The sequence below is a fragment of the Babylonia areolata genome, chromosome 35 (assembly GCF_041734735.1).
Source record: "Babylonia areolata isolate BAREFJ2019XMU chromosome 35, ASM4173473v1, whole genome shotgun sequence".
Taxonomy (NCBI): Eukaryota; Metazoa; Mollusca; class Gastropoda; order Neogastropoda; family Buccinidae; genus Babylonia; species Babylonia areolata.
The window spans coordinates 13395283-13412455 of record NC_134910.1 but is presented as its reverse complement, the minus strand read 5'-3'; the positions used below and the strand labels follow the sequence as shown (position 1 = coordinate 13412455).

General features: G+C 42.7%; 1 protein-coding gene across 2 annotated transcripts; it reads right to left on the bottom strand.

Moving 5' to 3' along the window:
• Positions 1–5776: 5776 nt before the first annotated feature.
• On the bottom strand, positions 5777–16436 carry LOC143278115 (uncharacterized). 2 transcript variants are annotated; one of them, XR_013053837.1, is made up of 6 exons: positions 16299–16436; positions 13913–14606; positions 12059–12255; positions 10546–10967; positions 5993–8470; positions 5777–5961 (listed from the first exon to the last, which is right to left on the bottom strand). XR_013053837.1 is itself a non-coding variant. In XM_076583147.1 (5 exons), exons 2-5 carry the CDS (start codon positions 14519–14521, stop codon positions 7089–7091), a joined length of 2610 nt encoding a protein of 869 aa, XP_076439262.1. In that variant the 5' UTR covers positions 14522–14606; positions 16299–16436; the 3' UTR covers positions 5777–7088. The 2 variants fall into 2 exon arrangements, 1 of the variants encoding a protein (XP_076439262.1); XM_076583147.1 differs by having other exon boundaries at positions 5777–8470.
• Positions 16437–17173: the final 737 nt, after the last annotated feature.

Below are 17173 nucleotides of genomic sequence, written 5' to 3'. Positions count from 1 at the left end.
TAAGACGCAGGAATGTAGTGAAAATATTTGGATACAAACTCGCTGTAAAAAAAATAAAAGGTATATTAAGATATATAAAAACAGTGTGACATCACCCATGACTCACACGCCTCAGTCACCTCACCCCCATAATAAAATGTTAAGATATAAACTTGCTAAAAGTCCAATAAAAGAAAATAGTTTAAAAAAAAAATTTTTTTAAGAAAGAAATGAAATTGCGATAAAAATCTGCAGAAGCAAAATAGTTTATTTCAAATTTTGATTGTAATATATAATGCATCAGACAGTTTGTGGAGTCTTGTGTAGCTTAAGAACTATGAAAATAGCTTTTTGTTTTCAGTATATTCCTGATTATTTTTTTCACAAAATTTTTTGTATATTCCTGGTCACATTTTCACAAATAGGTATGTGCAAGGGTTGGATATGTTTTTATCTAAGTGTTTTAACTTTTATAACTAAATGTGATCTGCAATCTTATGAAGTTTTTTACCCGGTTTTCTTTTATATGCATTTGCTAAGTGAAAATAAAGTTTGTATTTAACAGAAGGAAAGGAATTGGTTTTGTATGCATAAGTTGTGTGCATGTGTCTTGTGTGAGTGTGTGTGTGTGTAGAATAATGTCTGTTGTATTCATCATATAATAATTTTGAACAAAGAGCAAATGAAACTTCACCTTAGTTATTGATTAATGAGAGAAAAGGTGTGTTGTATTCATCACATGATAATTTTCAACAAAAGTACAAATGAAACTTCACCAGATTATTGATTAAAGGGACAAAGGTACTCAACTGTTGTAGAAGATGTATCGCGCAAACTAGCTCAGCTGCAGTTTCTGTATGGAAGAAGACAACAGTAATCAATATTGAATATGCTTTTTTCTTCTTCTTGATTTTCTACTCTTTTTTTTAAATTTTTTTTATCCATCCGGAGGTATGAGCGAACATCATACATTGTACATCCATTCTGATCATCTAAGAAATGGATTGAAAAAAAAATTAAACAGAAAACATAGTATTATTCTCAATCATGAAAACATCCATGCTCATCACCTCCCGTTTGGGTCCTTGCACCTCTGGACCCTCATCAAATCAAGGAAGCCAAGAGTTTCCGCTGCCCCTTGGGAGATGATGGTGTTTTCACCCCTGGTATGTTCTGGGCTCAGTTACAGACCTGCCTCCCAGATCTCAGCCCAGCACGTTTTGCCCCCAGTATTTTTCTCCACCAGGACTCGATCGCAACCCAACATGGAAGTACTGAGCACTTGTGGGTCGGGGTGACCTCTACAGCTGCCAGCACCTCCCTTGTGGGCACCTGTACCACCATGGGAGGGAATACTGCAGGCGGAACCCTTGCTTGTGCATCAGGTGACAGGGTACATGTGCCTCGGGTGGCTCCGGCTTGTCCATGTCTCGGTCGGCCCATGGTCCCAACACCTAATATGCATGGGACCTCACTCCTACGGGGCCACTGTCTCCCCTGCTGGAGGTCCCGGTGCCAGGGACCCTTGAGGGTCTCACGGGGTCAGTCGCCCTCCACAGGTGATTTCTCCTTTTCAAACCTGATGCAGATGCACCTTAGGCGCATGCTTGGCTGCTACAAGGCCTGGGTAGAACCCCTCATCCTCTCCCTCCTGAACTCTGCCATGCACCTCTTACCGGGCACTGCACACCAAAGGGTTTGGCTGTGAACACCCACTCTTTGGTCAGGGCAGTCTCCATGGTCACCTGCACCCCCCCTCAGGGACCCTTTCCCATGGGGTCCCCTTACATGGGGTCCAGGGTCTCTAACGCCTCCCTCTAGGGACTGACTGCTTCTGGGTCACCCAGACAAGATCAGTGAAGCTTGTGGCTTCTTTTTACCACTCACTCCTACAATGGGGAGATTGATGTGTGTTCATGCTATCTGTGCATGCATGGGTCCCTTCCTGACCATCTTAGGAAGCGCACTGTGTCGAGATTGGCACAACCCTCATGGGCGTTGCTAGACCTGGTCCATGGGATCTAGCCCTGCAGCAGGCATGAACGGGATAATCAGCAGGCAACTTTGATTGGCTCGTTCTTCTTCTCACGGGGCTGCACACTCAAATCTGAAGACCCCCTTGGGTCGTCACAGGAGCCAGTTTGTACAATAAACCATAAACATTTATCTCAGTGATGTACGTCAGCCATGGCAGAGTGAAGGCCATCAACGTTGTCAGGGTTTGTGCGTGTCAGGTGCTTGTGGGGTGGTTGTAGCAGAATCACAGTGGTACGTTGTTGGTTTGTGTGTGTGTGTGTGTTTCTTGGTTGATACGTGTGTGTGTGTGTGTGTTTGTGTGTGTGTTTGGTTGATACGTGTGTGTGTGTGCATGCATATGTGTGTTTCTGCATGTAATGTTCACACACAGACACATTTCTTTTCTTCTATTTTTGTTTTGTTGTCATGCCATCTGCCAGAATGATCACACACAAAACCCTCTCTCTCACACACACACACACACTCCACACATTGTGTTGTGTGTTTTTGTTTTTTTATAATTTAGTTTTATAATAAGTTTTGAAGCATTCTGAGTATGTGCATGTGTACATGTTCTCTCTCTTTCTCTCTCTCTCTCTCTGTCTGTCTGTATGTGTGTGTACGTGTGCACACACGCATGTGTGCGTGCGTGCATGTGCTCATGTATTCTCTTTGAAGCGTAAATGAGAAAGTATAGTGGGAAGAGAACATGATAAAATGTCAGTAGTAAAATAAATAAATAAATAAATGTCTAACTGAACTGATGTCAAACTTCTGCTTTTTTCTTTCCTTTTTTTTTCTTCATTTTTTTTCTTAACAAGAACAAGAAATTATCAGCATCATCTTCAAATGTTTTATTATGAATTTCTGAAATGCTATCAATAATGAAAAAAGGTTTCAAAGCTTCACATTCAAGAAGAAGATGCATATTTGAAAGTTTCCCTCCATTGCAGCATGTCATTTAATTTTGAATCTGAAAACCAGTGTGTGTGTGTGTGTGTGTGTGTGTGAACAAAAAAATGCAACATTAAAAGGAATAAAATATGGAACAAGAGAACAATCTGAAAATATATGACGAAAAAAAAAAATAAATAAAATAAAAATAAAACACACACCAAAAATTGTCAAATGTCCTAACATCAACAAATTACAAGTGTCTGACTGGTTTGTGCACCAACCTTTCTGCAATATCAGATAACATTTTGAAATGTCAAAAATACATTCAAGGGTGAGTAAGAGCGTGTGTGTGTGTGTGTGTGTGTGTGTGTGTGTGTACTGATGAATGTAGATGTGTACATGTGCACAGACAACAGCAAGTGTGTGTTCATGTTTGTAATTTAATTGCTAAATATTTACATTAATATATATATACATACATACATATATATATATATATATATATATATATATATATATATATATATATATATATATATATATATATTCTTAATCTACAAATGGAGCTTTTTTCTTTTCATTTGATCAAAAATTCAAATCAACAATAAAAATACAGTTGAACAAATTTTTATCAGTCACAAACGCCATCTGCAACAGCTAAGATTGTCACGACACATTCAATGTTGAAAAGTCCTCAAGTGTGAAACACTTAAACGCGCGGCATTCACATTCCAACCACAACACTGACCCCCACACAACAGCCCACACAGAACAACAACAATGGAGAAGAAGTGTCAATGTCACCAAACCTAGGACAGCACGTTGACAAGCACACAGTGAGAAACCTGCAGGACATTCTCACTTGTGGAACGTTTTGGAAGACAAGAAAAAAAAAATGCATAAAGAAAGTTTGTTTTTTGTTGTTGTTTTTTAAACCCCCCCAAAAATCTGGTTGTGACTGAGACCAAACTGGGTCAGACGCCATTGTTGGCACGCACTGTTCACATGAACCAGTCAATGCAAAAATAACTCTCCTGATCGAGAGCACAGAAACACACACTGCATTTACTGGTAACAGTGGAGAGTGGAAAGATCAGTTAAGATATCGCTGGCTTATGACATCATTACAGAAATTAGGTGCCTCTCCAAAAATTTGAAACTATCTAAAGCCCCAATTGGAGCCGTTCGTCTGGAGTGAGTTAAATTAAATTCTTTGAATGATAATTATAACATGTTTGTATTCGTAATCACTACATAAAATGATATTCAAACGCTTCTGGGCATGACAGATCTAACTATCTATTTATCTATATAGATATAGATATGTAATAATACTTGTGGAAAATGACATTGTGGTTTAACCTATTGCTCCCTTGACTTCTAAATCCTACACAAAGGGAAGTAACTGAACTCACACATGCCAAACAAAAATAATCATATAAGATAATGACTACATTTGTTGCAGAAGACAGTTCATAATATGCACACAAAAAAAAAAAAAGAAAGAAAAAAAAAGACGTAGTTTCATTGTTACATATAAGTGTATGGGGTACATTTTAATTTCGAAGAATTTTTTTTTAAAATCCAATGTGTTCCTGTAAACATCTAAAGTTGTGTGTGCACAGATCAAGAAAACTTAGTGATCTTCTCTTGCTCTGTGTGTGTGTGTGTGTGTGTGTGTGTGTGTGTGTGTGTGTGTGTGAATGTTTTCATTCTCTAAATACTCTGCTGAAAATACAGATTCCCAACCTTTAGAGTTACCCCATGACTGAAGGCAAATCTGTACAATCGTTCTCAGCCATATTCCTCCATCAAAACAAACAAAAAAAGGAAAAAAAGAAGAAGGAAACAAAAAGAGAGAAAAAATCATCAACTTTAAAAATCAACAGCTCAGAAACTACACAACAGATTCACTCTTTTCAAGCATTGAAACGGCTGCAACAGAAGTAAGTCCGTATTCAATGCACTTCCGCTCTAAGTGCATTATGGGACATCTCAAAGTGAAAGTTAATGACACTGTGCTTAGGCAGACCATACCATAGGGGCTGAATTGAGCACTCTCGAAGTTCTGGTGGGCCATATTGGCCATTCAGGGGCACTGGGTTAATTTTATTCCTGGACAGAAAACTGGGGCACTGAATGCTAACATGCACTATCTATCTGAACCAACAACAATGCCAGAACACACCTGTCAACGGTCACATGTAAAAGAACCCACGGCAACAACAGGGTTGTTGTCCATGGTAAAATTCTGTAGAGAAATCCACTCAATAGGAAATGCACTTGCAGACAGAACAAAAAGGGAAGTGGGGGGGTGAGGGGGGGGGGGGCGGGGGGTTGAGCTGCACTGCGACTACTTGCTCTCCCCAGGAAGAGCAGCCCAAATTTCACACAGAGAAGAAATCTGTTGTGACAAACAAATAAAAAATAGTTATACAACACAATACAATATTTATCACTGAGCATGGGCTTTCAAAGCTGAACCTGTCATTTAAAAAAAAAATCCTCTGCAGTCTCACACGACAATCAATTATATAAAAGAAAAGTGTCTGACAGACAGACTGACTGGTAGACATGAATTACAAAATTGTAATGCGTACAAACTGTGTGGTGTGTCTTTAATGGGTTTTATTCTGTCTTCAGAGAGAGACAGAGAGAGAGATGAATATATATACAATATACTGATAATATACATCATTTGAACTATAAATAAACAAAGTACTACACTGGTGATTTAAAACTAGGACAGCATTCCATCTGATTGTCAAAGCTTTATGTTTCTCACATAATCACCATTCCCCTCACTCCCTCCCCCTCCTTCCCCCCCCCCCCCCACCCCCCCAAAGCAATCCCCCTCCCCCTCTCCCTCCCTGACCCCCCATCCCCTGGCCACCTCACTCTGCTGTTTTTCAACAGCTGGCATGGTATGAAAATTAATTATTATGCACAGACTACTCCTGGGTCAAGACAGTACAGGTGAAACTGCATGGCATGTCGCTTTCTTTCACACTGAGCGCAAACAGGAGAAAACAATCTCCAGGAGAAAGGAAACAATCTTCAGGGGAAAATCTCCAGGAGAAAACTATCTTCAGGAGAAAACAATCTCCAGGAGAAAACTGCTCTCTCCAACTGTGTGAATTACCATAAAACTGCTGTGAAATCAGACCCAGCTGTGAAATAGACCCACAGTGAAAACTGCTGTGAAATCAGACCCAGATGTGAAATCAGACCCACAGTTATAACTGCTGTGAAATCAGTCCCACAGTGAAATCAGACCCACAGTGAAAACTGCTGTGAAATCAGACCCCATTATAACTACTGTAAAATCAGACCCACAGTGAAAACAGCTGTGAAATCAGACCCAGCTGTGAAATCAGACCCACAGTTATAACTGCTGTGAAATCAGTCCCACAGTGAAATCAGACCCACAGTGAAAACTGCTGTGAAATCAGACCCCAGTGAATCAGACCCACAGTTATAACTGCTGTGAAATCAGACCCACAATGAAAACAGCTGTGAAATCAGACCCAGCTGTGAAATCAGACCCACAGTTATAACTGCTGTGAAATCAGTCCCACAGTGAAATCAGTCCCACAGTGAAAACTGCTGTGAAATCAGACCCAGCTGTGAAATCAGACACACAGTTATAACTGCTGTAAAATCAGTCCCACAGAGAAAACTACAGTGAAATCAGACCCCCTTTTTGTTTTCGCAACAGTTATAATACACTACATTTATAACATCAACCTGTCAAGTAATTGTTTCCCAAAATTCTCTGCCAGCTAACTTCTCTTCTTGAACAAGAATCGCTCAGTTTCACTGTCATACTCAAAAAGCGCCTTTAGAAAATAAACATTGAACAATGACACAAACAAGAAAAGTAATTTTTTTTTGGTCATGTCAGCTCAATATTGTAGGTTTCCTTTTTCTGTTTGTTTGTTGTTGTTGTTTTACAATCTGTCATGGCACAAGCAAATCATTTGTCTTGCTGACTCCATTTTAATAAATAACAAATCATCTTTCAATCACATTTTTTGCTGCATTATTCTGTTGGAGAAAATGGCACAAGATTATAACATGAACGATGGTGTTTTCGTTCCACCTGGACATCATGACGCTGCTTGTCACTGGTACAATGATTCATCAGTGCATGTTTTAATTTTAATATCATTATGGAAATGAGATCATTCAATTCTCTACGAGTCAGGCTCTGTGTCAGAACTGTAGTGATCGTCCTCATGCTGGTCTTCAGGGCTCTTGTCTTTTCCCCCTTGGCCACTGTTATCAGCGTCACTCCCTTTTCTGTCTTCCCCAGTACTACTCTGATGCTCCGACATTCTGATGGACTCGCTGTGCTGCTGCGAACTTCCCACTGACTCACAGTGCTGCTCCGTCCCTCCCATGGTGTCCCTCTCTCCGTCCACGCTGCAGTTTGCTGGAAACATCTGACCTCCGCTGTCTGTTGCTGCTGCTGCCGCTGATACTTTCACAGACCGGCGCCGCGGCATTACATTGCCATTGTTCTTTTTCCCTCTCTTGGCCTGCCGCTTGGAAGAGGTTCTGGCACGCTTTGCTGAAGCGCTGGCGACTGCCGGTTTGCTGTCGGTGCTGTTCTGCCCTGCTTCAGCCTCCGGTTCTGGGCTGCCTGCACCATCCTGACTGGCCCCCTCCAGACGGACGTTGGGGGGGTGAACGTTGCATGGCTGACTGTCACATGACGGGGGGGTCTGCTCAGGGAGGGAGGTGGTGGCCTCTGGAGAGGGGGCCGGCTCCCTGAGGGCGGTGGTCACAGCACAGGCAGCGGCCACCTCGGAGTGGTCGTGGCTGCGCATGTGGGCGGACAGCAGGGCATTGGAGGAGAAGGTGGAGCCACAGACCAGGCACTCACAGGGCCGGATCTCCCCGTGGGTCTGCATGTGCTGCTCCCGGTACTTGGCCGAGGAGTAGCTGACCCCGCACACCGTGCAGCGGAAGGGTTTGTGCTGCCAGTGGCCACGCAAGTGGGCGTTCAGGTTGCTGCGCTGGGTGAAGCGCTTGCCGCACGTCTCACACTTGAAGGGGCGCACGCCAGCATGTGAGCGCAAGTGCACCTTAAGTGTGTGGGCCCGTGAGAACGTCTGGCCACACTCCCCGCACATGTTTTCCTTACGGGGGCGCGGTGGCCGGGGGTGGTCATGGCGCATGTGTGAGGCCAGGTCGATGGAGCGCACAAACACCTCCTGGCAGATGTCACAGGAGTACGTGCTGTCCCTGGGGAAGCACTGGATCTCCAGCTTTAGCGTCTTGCCACCGCCGTCTGCCCCGGCCCCCTGGTCTTTGCCGCCAGCGGAATTGGTGGTGGTGGTGGCCACAGACTTGAGCGACTGAACGTAGACGGTGTTGTTGTGGGTTGACAGGGTGACCACAGGCTTGTTGTGGGTGCGAGAGTGCTTCTTCAGCTGGCCCGAGGTGATGAAGGCCCGGTCGCAGTGCAGGCAGGCGAAGGGGCGCTCCCCGGTGTGGGTCCTCATGTGCACCTTGAGGGACCCCTGCGTGGTGTAGCTCAGCCCGCACAGCTCGCACTTGAACGGCTTCTCACCTGTACATAATAATAAATAATAATAATAATGGTATTTATACAGCGCTGAATCTTGTGCAGAGACAAATCAAAGCGCTTTCGCACCAGTCATTCACACGCATGCATAATTCTAAAACTGGAGAAACTGAAGACAAGGAAGAGGCAGGGAAGGGAGGCTATTTTGGGAAGAGGTGGGTTTTAAGGCCAGACTTGAAAGAGCTTAGTGTGGAGACTTGACGAAGCGAAAGAAGAAGTTCATTCCAGTTGCAAGGTCCAGAGACAGAGAAAGAACGGCGGCCAACAGTTGAGAGCTTGAATCTGGGTATGCGTAAACAGAGTGGATCCAAAGCTGATTGTAGTGAGCAAGATGGAGTGTAGAGGTGAAGGCAGCCACAGAGATAGGAAGGGGCTGATTTGTGAATATATTTATAACATAGAGTGCTGATCTTGTACTTTATTCTGTGTGAGACAGGGAGCCAGTGGAGATGTTGCAAAAGAGGAGTGATGTGCTCAGATCTTTTCTTTCTGAGGACGAGTCAGGCAGCAGAGTTTTGTATGCGCTGAAGGGACTGAATGGATGAAGCAGGCAAACCAGACAATACAGAGTTACAGTGACACACACACATCACACACATATGGACACTGGTAGGTGGAAGGGAGATGGCAGAATGGTTGATTAACTCACTTACCCCCCCCCCCCCCTCCCCTCAGTAACTGATCACCTATGAAATCCCATGCCAGGGGAACAAACTCCTCCAATTTTCGATAGTAGGTAATCATCAAAATTGAAGAAATATAATTATCTTCTTTTGTTGCACTGAGTAATTTTCCCTAATTCTACACATAATGAAGTTGCAAAAAGGATTTTTTTTCAGTCTCATGTTGCTTTTTACCTACACACACACAAAATTCAAAACTAAAAAACTAAAACAATAATAATAAAAAATTACAGCATGGTGTTTCAAAATAAGTTTGTCTGGTCTGCAGTGTCTTCTAACACTTCTTCTTTTTCTTCCCAGCTTAAGTTGCCATTATGAACAAACTGATTTTATGTTCTTTTCATTTTGAGGGATGCTGTATATTCCCTTGCTGGTGGGGAGAAAAAAACAACAACAAAAAAACCCCAACAACCACCTACCTCATATATCTTCTCCAAAAAGAAAACAGAAACATAATCTCTTAAACTTGCACACTCAGGAAGATCAAGCAGAATGCCCATAAATATCAGTGAAATTAATGACTGACTCACTGACAGTATCTATTTCAGAGGTTCAGCAATCGATTCACACTTGAACCAACCTATCTCTCAACTTTTACAAGATTCTCACACAGAAATCGTTCAATCAGTTCAAAATAATCTTCAGAATCATCGTTCAGCATTCGCCAAAGCTCTCAACAGTCATCAAACTCATCTTGCAACTTTGAAACTTTAGAACTTTGGCAAAACTTAACCAAACTGGACCCCGAAAAGTTCAGATTGCTCGGCAGGAAGTGGCAAAAAGGAGGCACTGACTCTTGTGAGAATCTTGTTTATGTAAACAACAACGGCTGTGCCCATAGCAAGCGTCTAGTCAATCAGATAAGACGACAGACCAAGGTTTCATGTGCAACATGCACTTGGTGCACTGAAAAAGAATCAATGGCTACATAAGAGTTGTTGACAAAATTCTGTAGAAGAAATCCACTCTGATAAGGTACACAATTATTTATGCGTGCACTCAAGACCCGAATAGCACGTCGGGTTATGCTGCTGTCAGGCATCTGCCCAAGCTGATGTGGTGTAATGTATAATGTGGAACATCATTCTTTACGGAAACACACAAGCACATACATGTACACATCACTACCGCAACGCAACAGAACAACAAGCCAACCCAAAAGAAAGAAAACACACACACACACACAAATACACACACACACACACACACCCAAACCCCCCCAACCCTCCCCACACACGCCCCCACCCACACACACACACTCTGCCCCACCCCCATCCCCCCACTCCCCCAACACCTACACCTTCAACCCCCCCACCCCACCCCCTCTCAACCCCCCCACACCCCCCACCCTCAACCCCAACACTCAACACAACACACCTGTGTGCGAGCGCATGTGCGTCTCCAGGTGGTAGCTGCGCTGGAAGGCCGCAGGGCACAGACGACAGGTGAAGGGCCGGTTGCTGGGGTTGTCTGGGTGCAGGGCCTGCAGGTGCCGGCTCAGCTCGCTGGGGCTGCCGCACTTGCGCCCGCAGTCCTCGCAGGCGAAGGCCCCCTCCTCTGCGTGCACCTTCCGGTGCTCAGTCAGCAGGCGGCCGTGCAGGAAGGCCTGGCCACACAGGGTGCAGGGATAAGGGAGCTGGCCGCTGTGCTTGCGCTCGTGGATGCGCAGGTAGGAGGCGGAGGTGAAGGCGTCGCCGCACTCTCGGCAGATGAAGGGCCGCTCCCCAGAGTGCTTGCGCAGGTGCTCCTTGTAGCGCGAGGGCCAGCGGAAGGTCATGCCGCACTCCGCACAGACAAAGCTGGGTAGGGGGTAGAGAAGAAAAACAAAACAGAGATAGAAAATGAAACACCACCCTGAACCAGGTTTGTTTTCATTCCGTGTCAATTGCTGGTGCTGTAGGAAACTTGAAAGAATTACAAAAGAGTCATTTCACTGGTCGAAAAGGTAAGAATGTCACGCTGAACAAGCCAGTAAAAACATAGATTGCTGAGCTTTGTTTATTTTTTTGCTAGGTATGACCTGTCACACTGAACAAGCAGGTAGAAAGACAGCACACTGACAGTTGCTTTTTTTTCTTCTTCTTCTTTTTTTGCTAGGAATGAACATCAGAACACTAAACAATCTGGTGGAAACACAGCATGTTGAGTTTTGAAATTAAAGAATGAGGCTAGGAGAGTAAAGGATTAATAAACAATCTAGAGTGGTAACTCTCTCCATGTACAAGGGACAGAACTTCAAGTCTATGCCGCTTATGTCACAAACTCAGCTAGCACACAGACAGATAAAAGGTACACTGGAACAAACCCAGACACTTCCTCAAAAAAGGAAGCTCTGGGCTTGTCTTATCCAAATCATTTGACATGAACACACAGCAGCACATTTCTTCTGTCAATGCTGCTACTGGAAGCTGTTTGAAAAGAGGGGCTAAAGTAAATAGTGCACATTTCTGTGTTGATGTATTTTGTTCTTTACAAAGTGTGGGTCTGTAACACCCACAACGTCAGTAGAGGAGTTGCTGTTTACAAGACGCTTATTCATTTATTAATTGACCAAGAAAACATGCAAAAGTAATTCCTATTGTAATTGTATTGTATTGTATTGCTTGTCACAACAATGTATCATTGTATGGTATTGGGTGGTGTTGTGTATCATGTTGTAATGTATTGTATTGTATTGTATTGTACTGTACTGTACTGTCACAACAGTAACACTGCACTATCAGTTTATGTCAGTTACACCTGTTGAATGCTCGACAAAAAACAGGTGGACGAATAATTTAGCAGCTTGCTACACTGTGAAAAACACAGCCTCAAATTCTTTAGGTATCTTTTTAAAGTTTTTCTTCTTCTCATTTAGACTTGCTGACAAGTTTGGGTTGTCCACACTTACATCTGTGGTTTCTCATTCCGTCGTCGTCCTCGCCTTCCGGGTCTGGTCAACGGCTTGTCTGGTATCTGAGCTGGGGCATTCTCGGGATGCATCACGGTCGTCTGTTCGTCCTTCTCCTCTTTGGGGACTGCCGGCAGCAGGAGACTCGGGGACCTGTCTGCGGTTCCAGACACAGGCGCCTGAGGCTGGCCGCTCGCCTGAAGAAAGGCATGCCACACAGACATCAGTTCAGGAACAAAAGCAGAAGGCAGGTGTACAACAAAATGTCATTGTTCTACATTCAGTAACATGCAGTACATTCAGTTATGCTTTCAGCTTTCACTACACAGTACCATGCAGGATGCACACACACGCACACACATGTACAATATGTCACTGTTTTTTGCATTCACTAACATACAGCATGTGGAATCAGCGGCACGTGTACAACATGTCACTGTTTTACATTCAGTAACATGCAGCATGTGGAATCAGGGGCCCATGTATATGTCACTGTTTTACATTCAGTAACATGCAGCATGTGGAATCAGGGGCACATGTACAACATGCCATTGTCATACTCGTACGTTAAGTTATTGCACTGGCTCTTAGTGCTGCAGCCTTGAGGGCTAGTTGGCCTTTGGGAACCATCCCAACGCCGGCTGTCCTAAAACCGTCTTGGCCAAGAGAGTGGGGATGTACTTGGGCAAGACACTCTTCACTATAATCAAATTCTAGCCCAAATAGTCAGAACAGCAGTTGCCTTCTCTGCTGTTCTGATGGTAATTGTCGAACATGACTATCATACACACACACACACACACACACGCACATATATATATATATATACACACATACACATTCAGTTATGCTGTCAGTAACATGCACCATGTTAAGACAGGGGCACGTGTACAAAATGTCATTGTCATACTTGTACATGTATTCAGTTATGCTTTCAGTAATATGCAGGATGCACACACACACACACACACACATCATTTCAGACATAAGCGTCTTTCTTTTGCCCTTTCCTGTTCCCCAACCACCCGCCCTCCTTCCTGTCTCCCCTTATAGTTATACTACCCCCACCCCTTTCGCTCTTTTTCAAGCACAATGCTCACTGACACCAAGCACAGAAAAAGATGGCGTCTAAAAAAAATTGCTGGGGATTCTCCTGTGTCATGCATGAAATATGGCCTCAGAAAAGTTAAGGGCAATAGGTTCATGAACAACCAACCCCCATCTGGTGCCAGGTGGCATTTCATTTTCAGCAACAGTACCCGGCTGGTGCTGAAATGTAACATTGTCTGTCAAAGGGTTTTAACTTTATCAGAACAGACACCAACAATAGTGACACGGTAGCAATGCACAATGTCTTGCAGCATGTGGCCCAATGGAAAACCTGGCATTGACAGTTCATTCACTTTCCATCTGGAAAAACTGGGTGCAGGGAATTTGGAAGAATGTCATGAGGCTAAGGAGGAGGAGGAATTTTGTCCCATCACACATGCTAGTGATTGTAGACAATCTGTTAAAGTATCAGGAGGAATTTTGTTTTATGTCCCATCACATGCTGGTAAACATTTGTAGACCTATTGTTAAAGTACAAGCAAGAGTTTTGTTTCATGTCCCCTCAATCACACACACTGGTGATAGCAGACACTTGGTAACTTAAATAGCAATTTTCACATTTTAATGTTTTCATTTAAAAAGCGGGAGAGGAGGGCAGGCAGTTGGAATGGTGAGTTGGGGGGAAACAGGGTAGATGGAATCATGAGATTGATATGACTGAAACGGCATAAAATGTAGCACAGATAAAAAAAAGAGTGAGAAAAGAAAAGGTTCTGAAAACTGTCACTATATATATATACAAACCCGTTTCCTCTTTGCTCTTGGACGGTAAGAGTGTGCAGGCAGTCTCCGTGCCACTGATGACAATTTCCGTCGGCTGACAACCGGTCTTCCGGCATTAACCGATGAGTGAAGAATCCCTCTGTCGGCGCCGTCCCTGCTCAACGACACACCACCACCACCACCACCACCATCGGAGGCATCGTCACCCTGTGGCAGCGCTGCACCAATATCTCCCTGCAGCATATTATTCTCCTCCCCAGAATGATAATGTTCACTGCGATACATCCTGACTGGAAACACGGCCATGCTGCAATCATCTCCACCTTCTTCTTGCTTAACCGTAACAGAGAAATCGTACACTGTGTTGGATACACCGTTTTCAAAGCTGTTTTGTTTGAACTGCCTACTGTGAGTCACAGAATTTTTAGCCTCTCCGTCGCCACTGTTTACAAAGGAGGATGCAGCAGTGTGGCAAGATGTCTGGTAGCTATCCTCAGGGTCACTTTCTGGTTCCAGTTTGATCACGATGCCAGAATGGGCAGTGTTAACCTCCCCTTCTGTGTCGGTTTCTTCATCGTATTCGGCAAAGTACGAAGGTTCCGTTGGTACACTTGCGGCTGGGGCTGCCATGTCTGATTTTTGCTATGGGGTGCTGGTGGTGGGAATGTTGTCACTGCTCACCATGGATATGTCTGCCTCACACGTTTCACAATCACTGCACAAAGCCAGAGAAAAAAACATACCATCTATATATGTATGTCAATTCCCCCTGAAAATGGAGTATGGCTGCCTTCATGGTGGGGTAAAAATGGTCATACACATAACAGCCCACTCATGTACATACGAGTGAATGTGGGAGTTGCAGCCCACGTACGAAGAAGTATGTCAACACCATTATGAATGGTAAGCATGTATTGTTAATCACTGTGTGTGTGTGTGTGTGTGTGTGTGTGTGTGTGTGTGTGTGTTTATGTGAGCACATGACAAGTGTGAGGAATGACTACATGCATATATTTTCATTTACATACATCAAAACATGGCAGAAGACTCCATGATACAACACACACACACACACACACTAAAATGTGTATCATTCTTATCATTATCAGCTCACTGTTTTCATGGGGGAAAAGAAACCTCTCTCACCCTTTTTAAAGTTACACTCATACTGAGCTTTCGAAGGTTGGCATACATTCTGTTCTCTAACTAAAAGGTGAAGCAAGAAGGAAAAGTGAGCAACAGTAAAAAAAAAAAAAAAAAAAAAAAAAGGCAATGCAGTTTTAAACAAAAAGCATACTTTAAATGCACATATATATATATATATGCATATATATATATATATATATATATATTGTTTACATAGTTATTCATTTATCACATTGTGTGGTTATATTTTAGGATAGTTTCACAATCAAATGATGTCTTTCATTACAAACCACTACCTTGGATAAAAAAAAAAAAAAAAAAAAAAGCAAAAAAAACCACTTGTTCCAAAGGCATTATGAGTAAGCTACCAAGCACTTGAAATGATTTTTTAAATTAATTTAAAAGTAATGACTTTTATATAATATATATATATATATATATATATATATATATATATATATATATATATATATATAACTTAACAATACATCATTATCAAATAAGAATTGCTCACTTCCGTTTTTTTTTTCATAACACACACACACACATTTACTGATTTACATATTAATTATATTTATTATCTAACAGTATAAATAAATCATTTAATGTATCTTTAGTTTACCTATCTATAAATTAATCTTTTTTTATAATCCATAATGTATATTATGTTAATGCATGTATTTTTAGAAAAAGAAATGATAGCCAACATCAGCCATTATTAAAACGTAGTCCAAGAAACATTTACAATACAGCTAATAACTGATTTTTTTAAAAAGTGAATGCAAAAAATATCATTTCCAAATCTAATAATTTCTTGAATCGTATTTCATATCTATTTCATAAAATAAGTAAAAAAACTGTTGTAGTTTTTAACTAATCTATCATATTTCATGGACACATTTTCATGAAGGATAATTAATTTCATTGATAATGATATCAATATTTCCAGTTTAGATGAGTAGAGCTCCATGTTTTCGAACCGTAGCCTGTAATTTTCGAACTGAAATGCAATAAAATGCAAAACAATGTGTAACGGTAAGCCACTCTTTGACTAGCCTACAGAGCTCTGTTGAGGAAGAGATTCGTGCAGAAAAAGGACCCCACGACCGTTGGAAATCACAACAAATCACAGCTTGGGTGTTCCACTACGAATATAAAAGACTTATTGATCAGTGAAGCGCTTCACAAAATGCATTGAGACAGCAGGAGAACTCTAAAACAAATGAGATGGCACGGGTGTGAACACAATATCAAATGTTACCTTGATATACAATCGTTCGTGGGCAAGCTCGCTTGCAATCAAACAAGATGGCGGATAGCTGACTGCATCCATAATGAGAACAGGCCTGTCCAAAACCAGAATGAGAATACCCGTTTGGATTCGAAAGGTCAGCTGAAAACAAGCGCTGTGTTACCTCGCATGCGACATTGATTTGATATAACGTGCCCAGCAGACAAACTGAGATTCGTCGTGATTCGCAATGCGGCTCATCTGCCACCACGTGTCCGTGGTAATGTTTGCAGCACGCATTATATTTCGTTGCTATGGGAGACAATCGGCTTACTGAGCTCTCTCTCCTCCCACACCTTGTCGACTATCCATGCCAAACCGGTATGGTGTCAGACGTCGCTTTTCAATCTTTAAGGGGTTGCGGGGGAGGCGCTAGAAGAAAAGAGGGAGAGAGGTAAAGAAGGGTAGAGAAAATAGTTGAATGGGTTCGCAAGTCAGAGAACAGGTAGATGCACACACTCACACTCTCTCCTCGTCCTAACAGTACGGCCACATGGAGAGGTTTCTCAGTATGTTTCAGTTTCAGTTTCACTTTCTCAAGGAGGCGTCACTGCGTTCGGACAAATCCATACACGCTACACCACATTTGTTGAGCAGATGCCTGACCAGCAGCATAACCCAACGAGCTTTAGTATGACAACTGTTTTGTTGAACTATACATTATCAGCACTGATAAAGCGTGGATAAGCAACACACATCAGTTAAGTCATTTTTAAGCAGCACTGAGATCACCAACTAATTTAACAGTTCCTACACAGCAGCACACCTGGAAAACTGACACACAAAACCAAACTGACCAAAGCACGTACACACACCGTCGAACACACACACCACACCACACACGT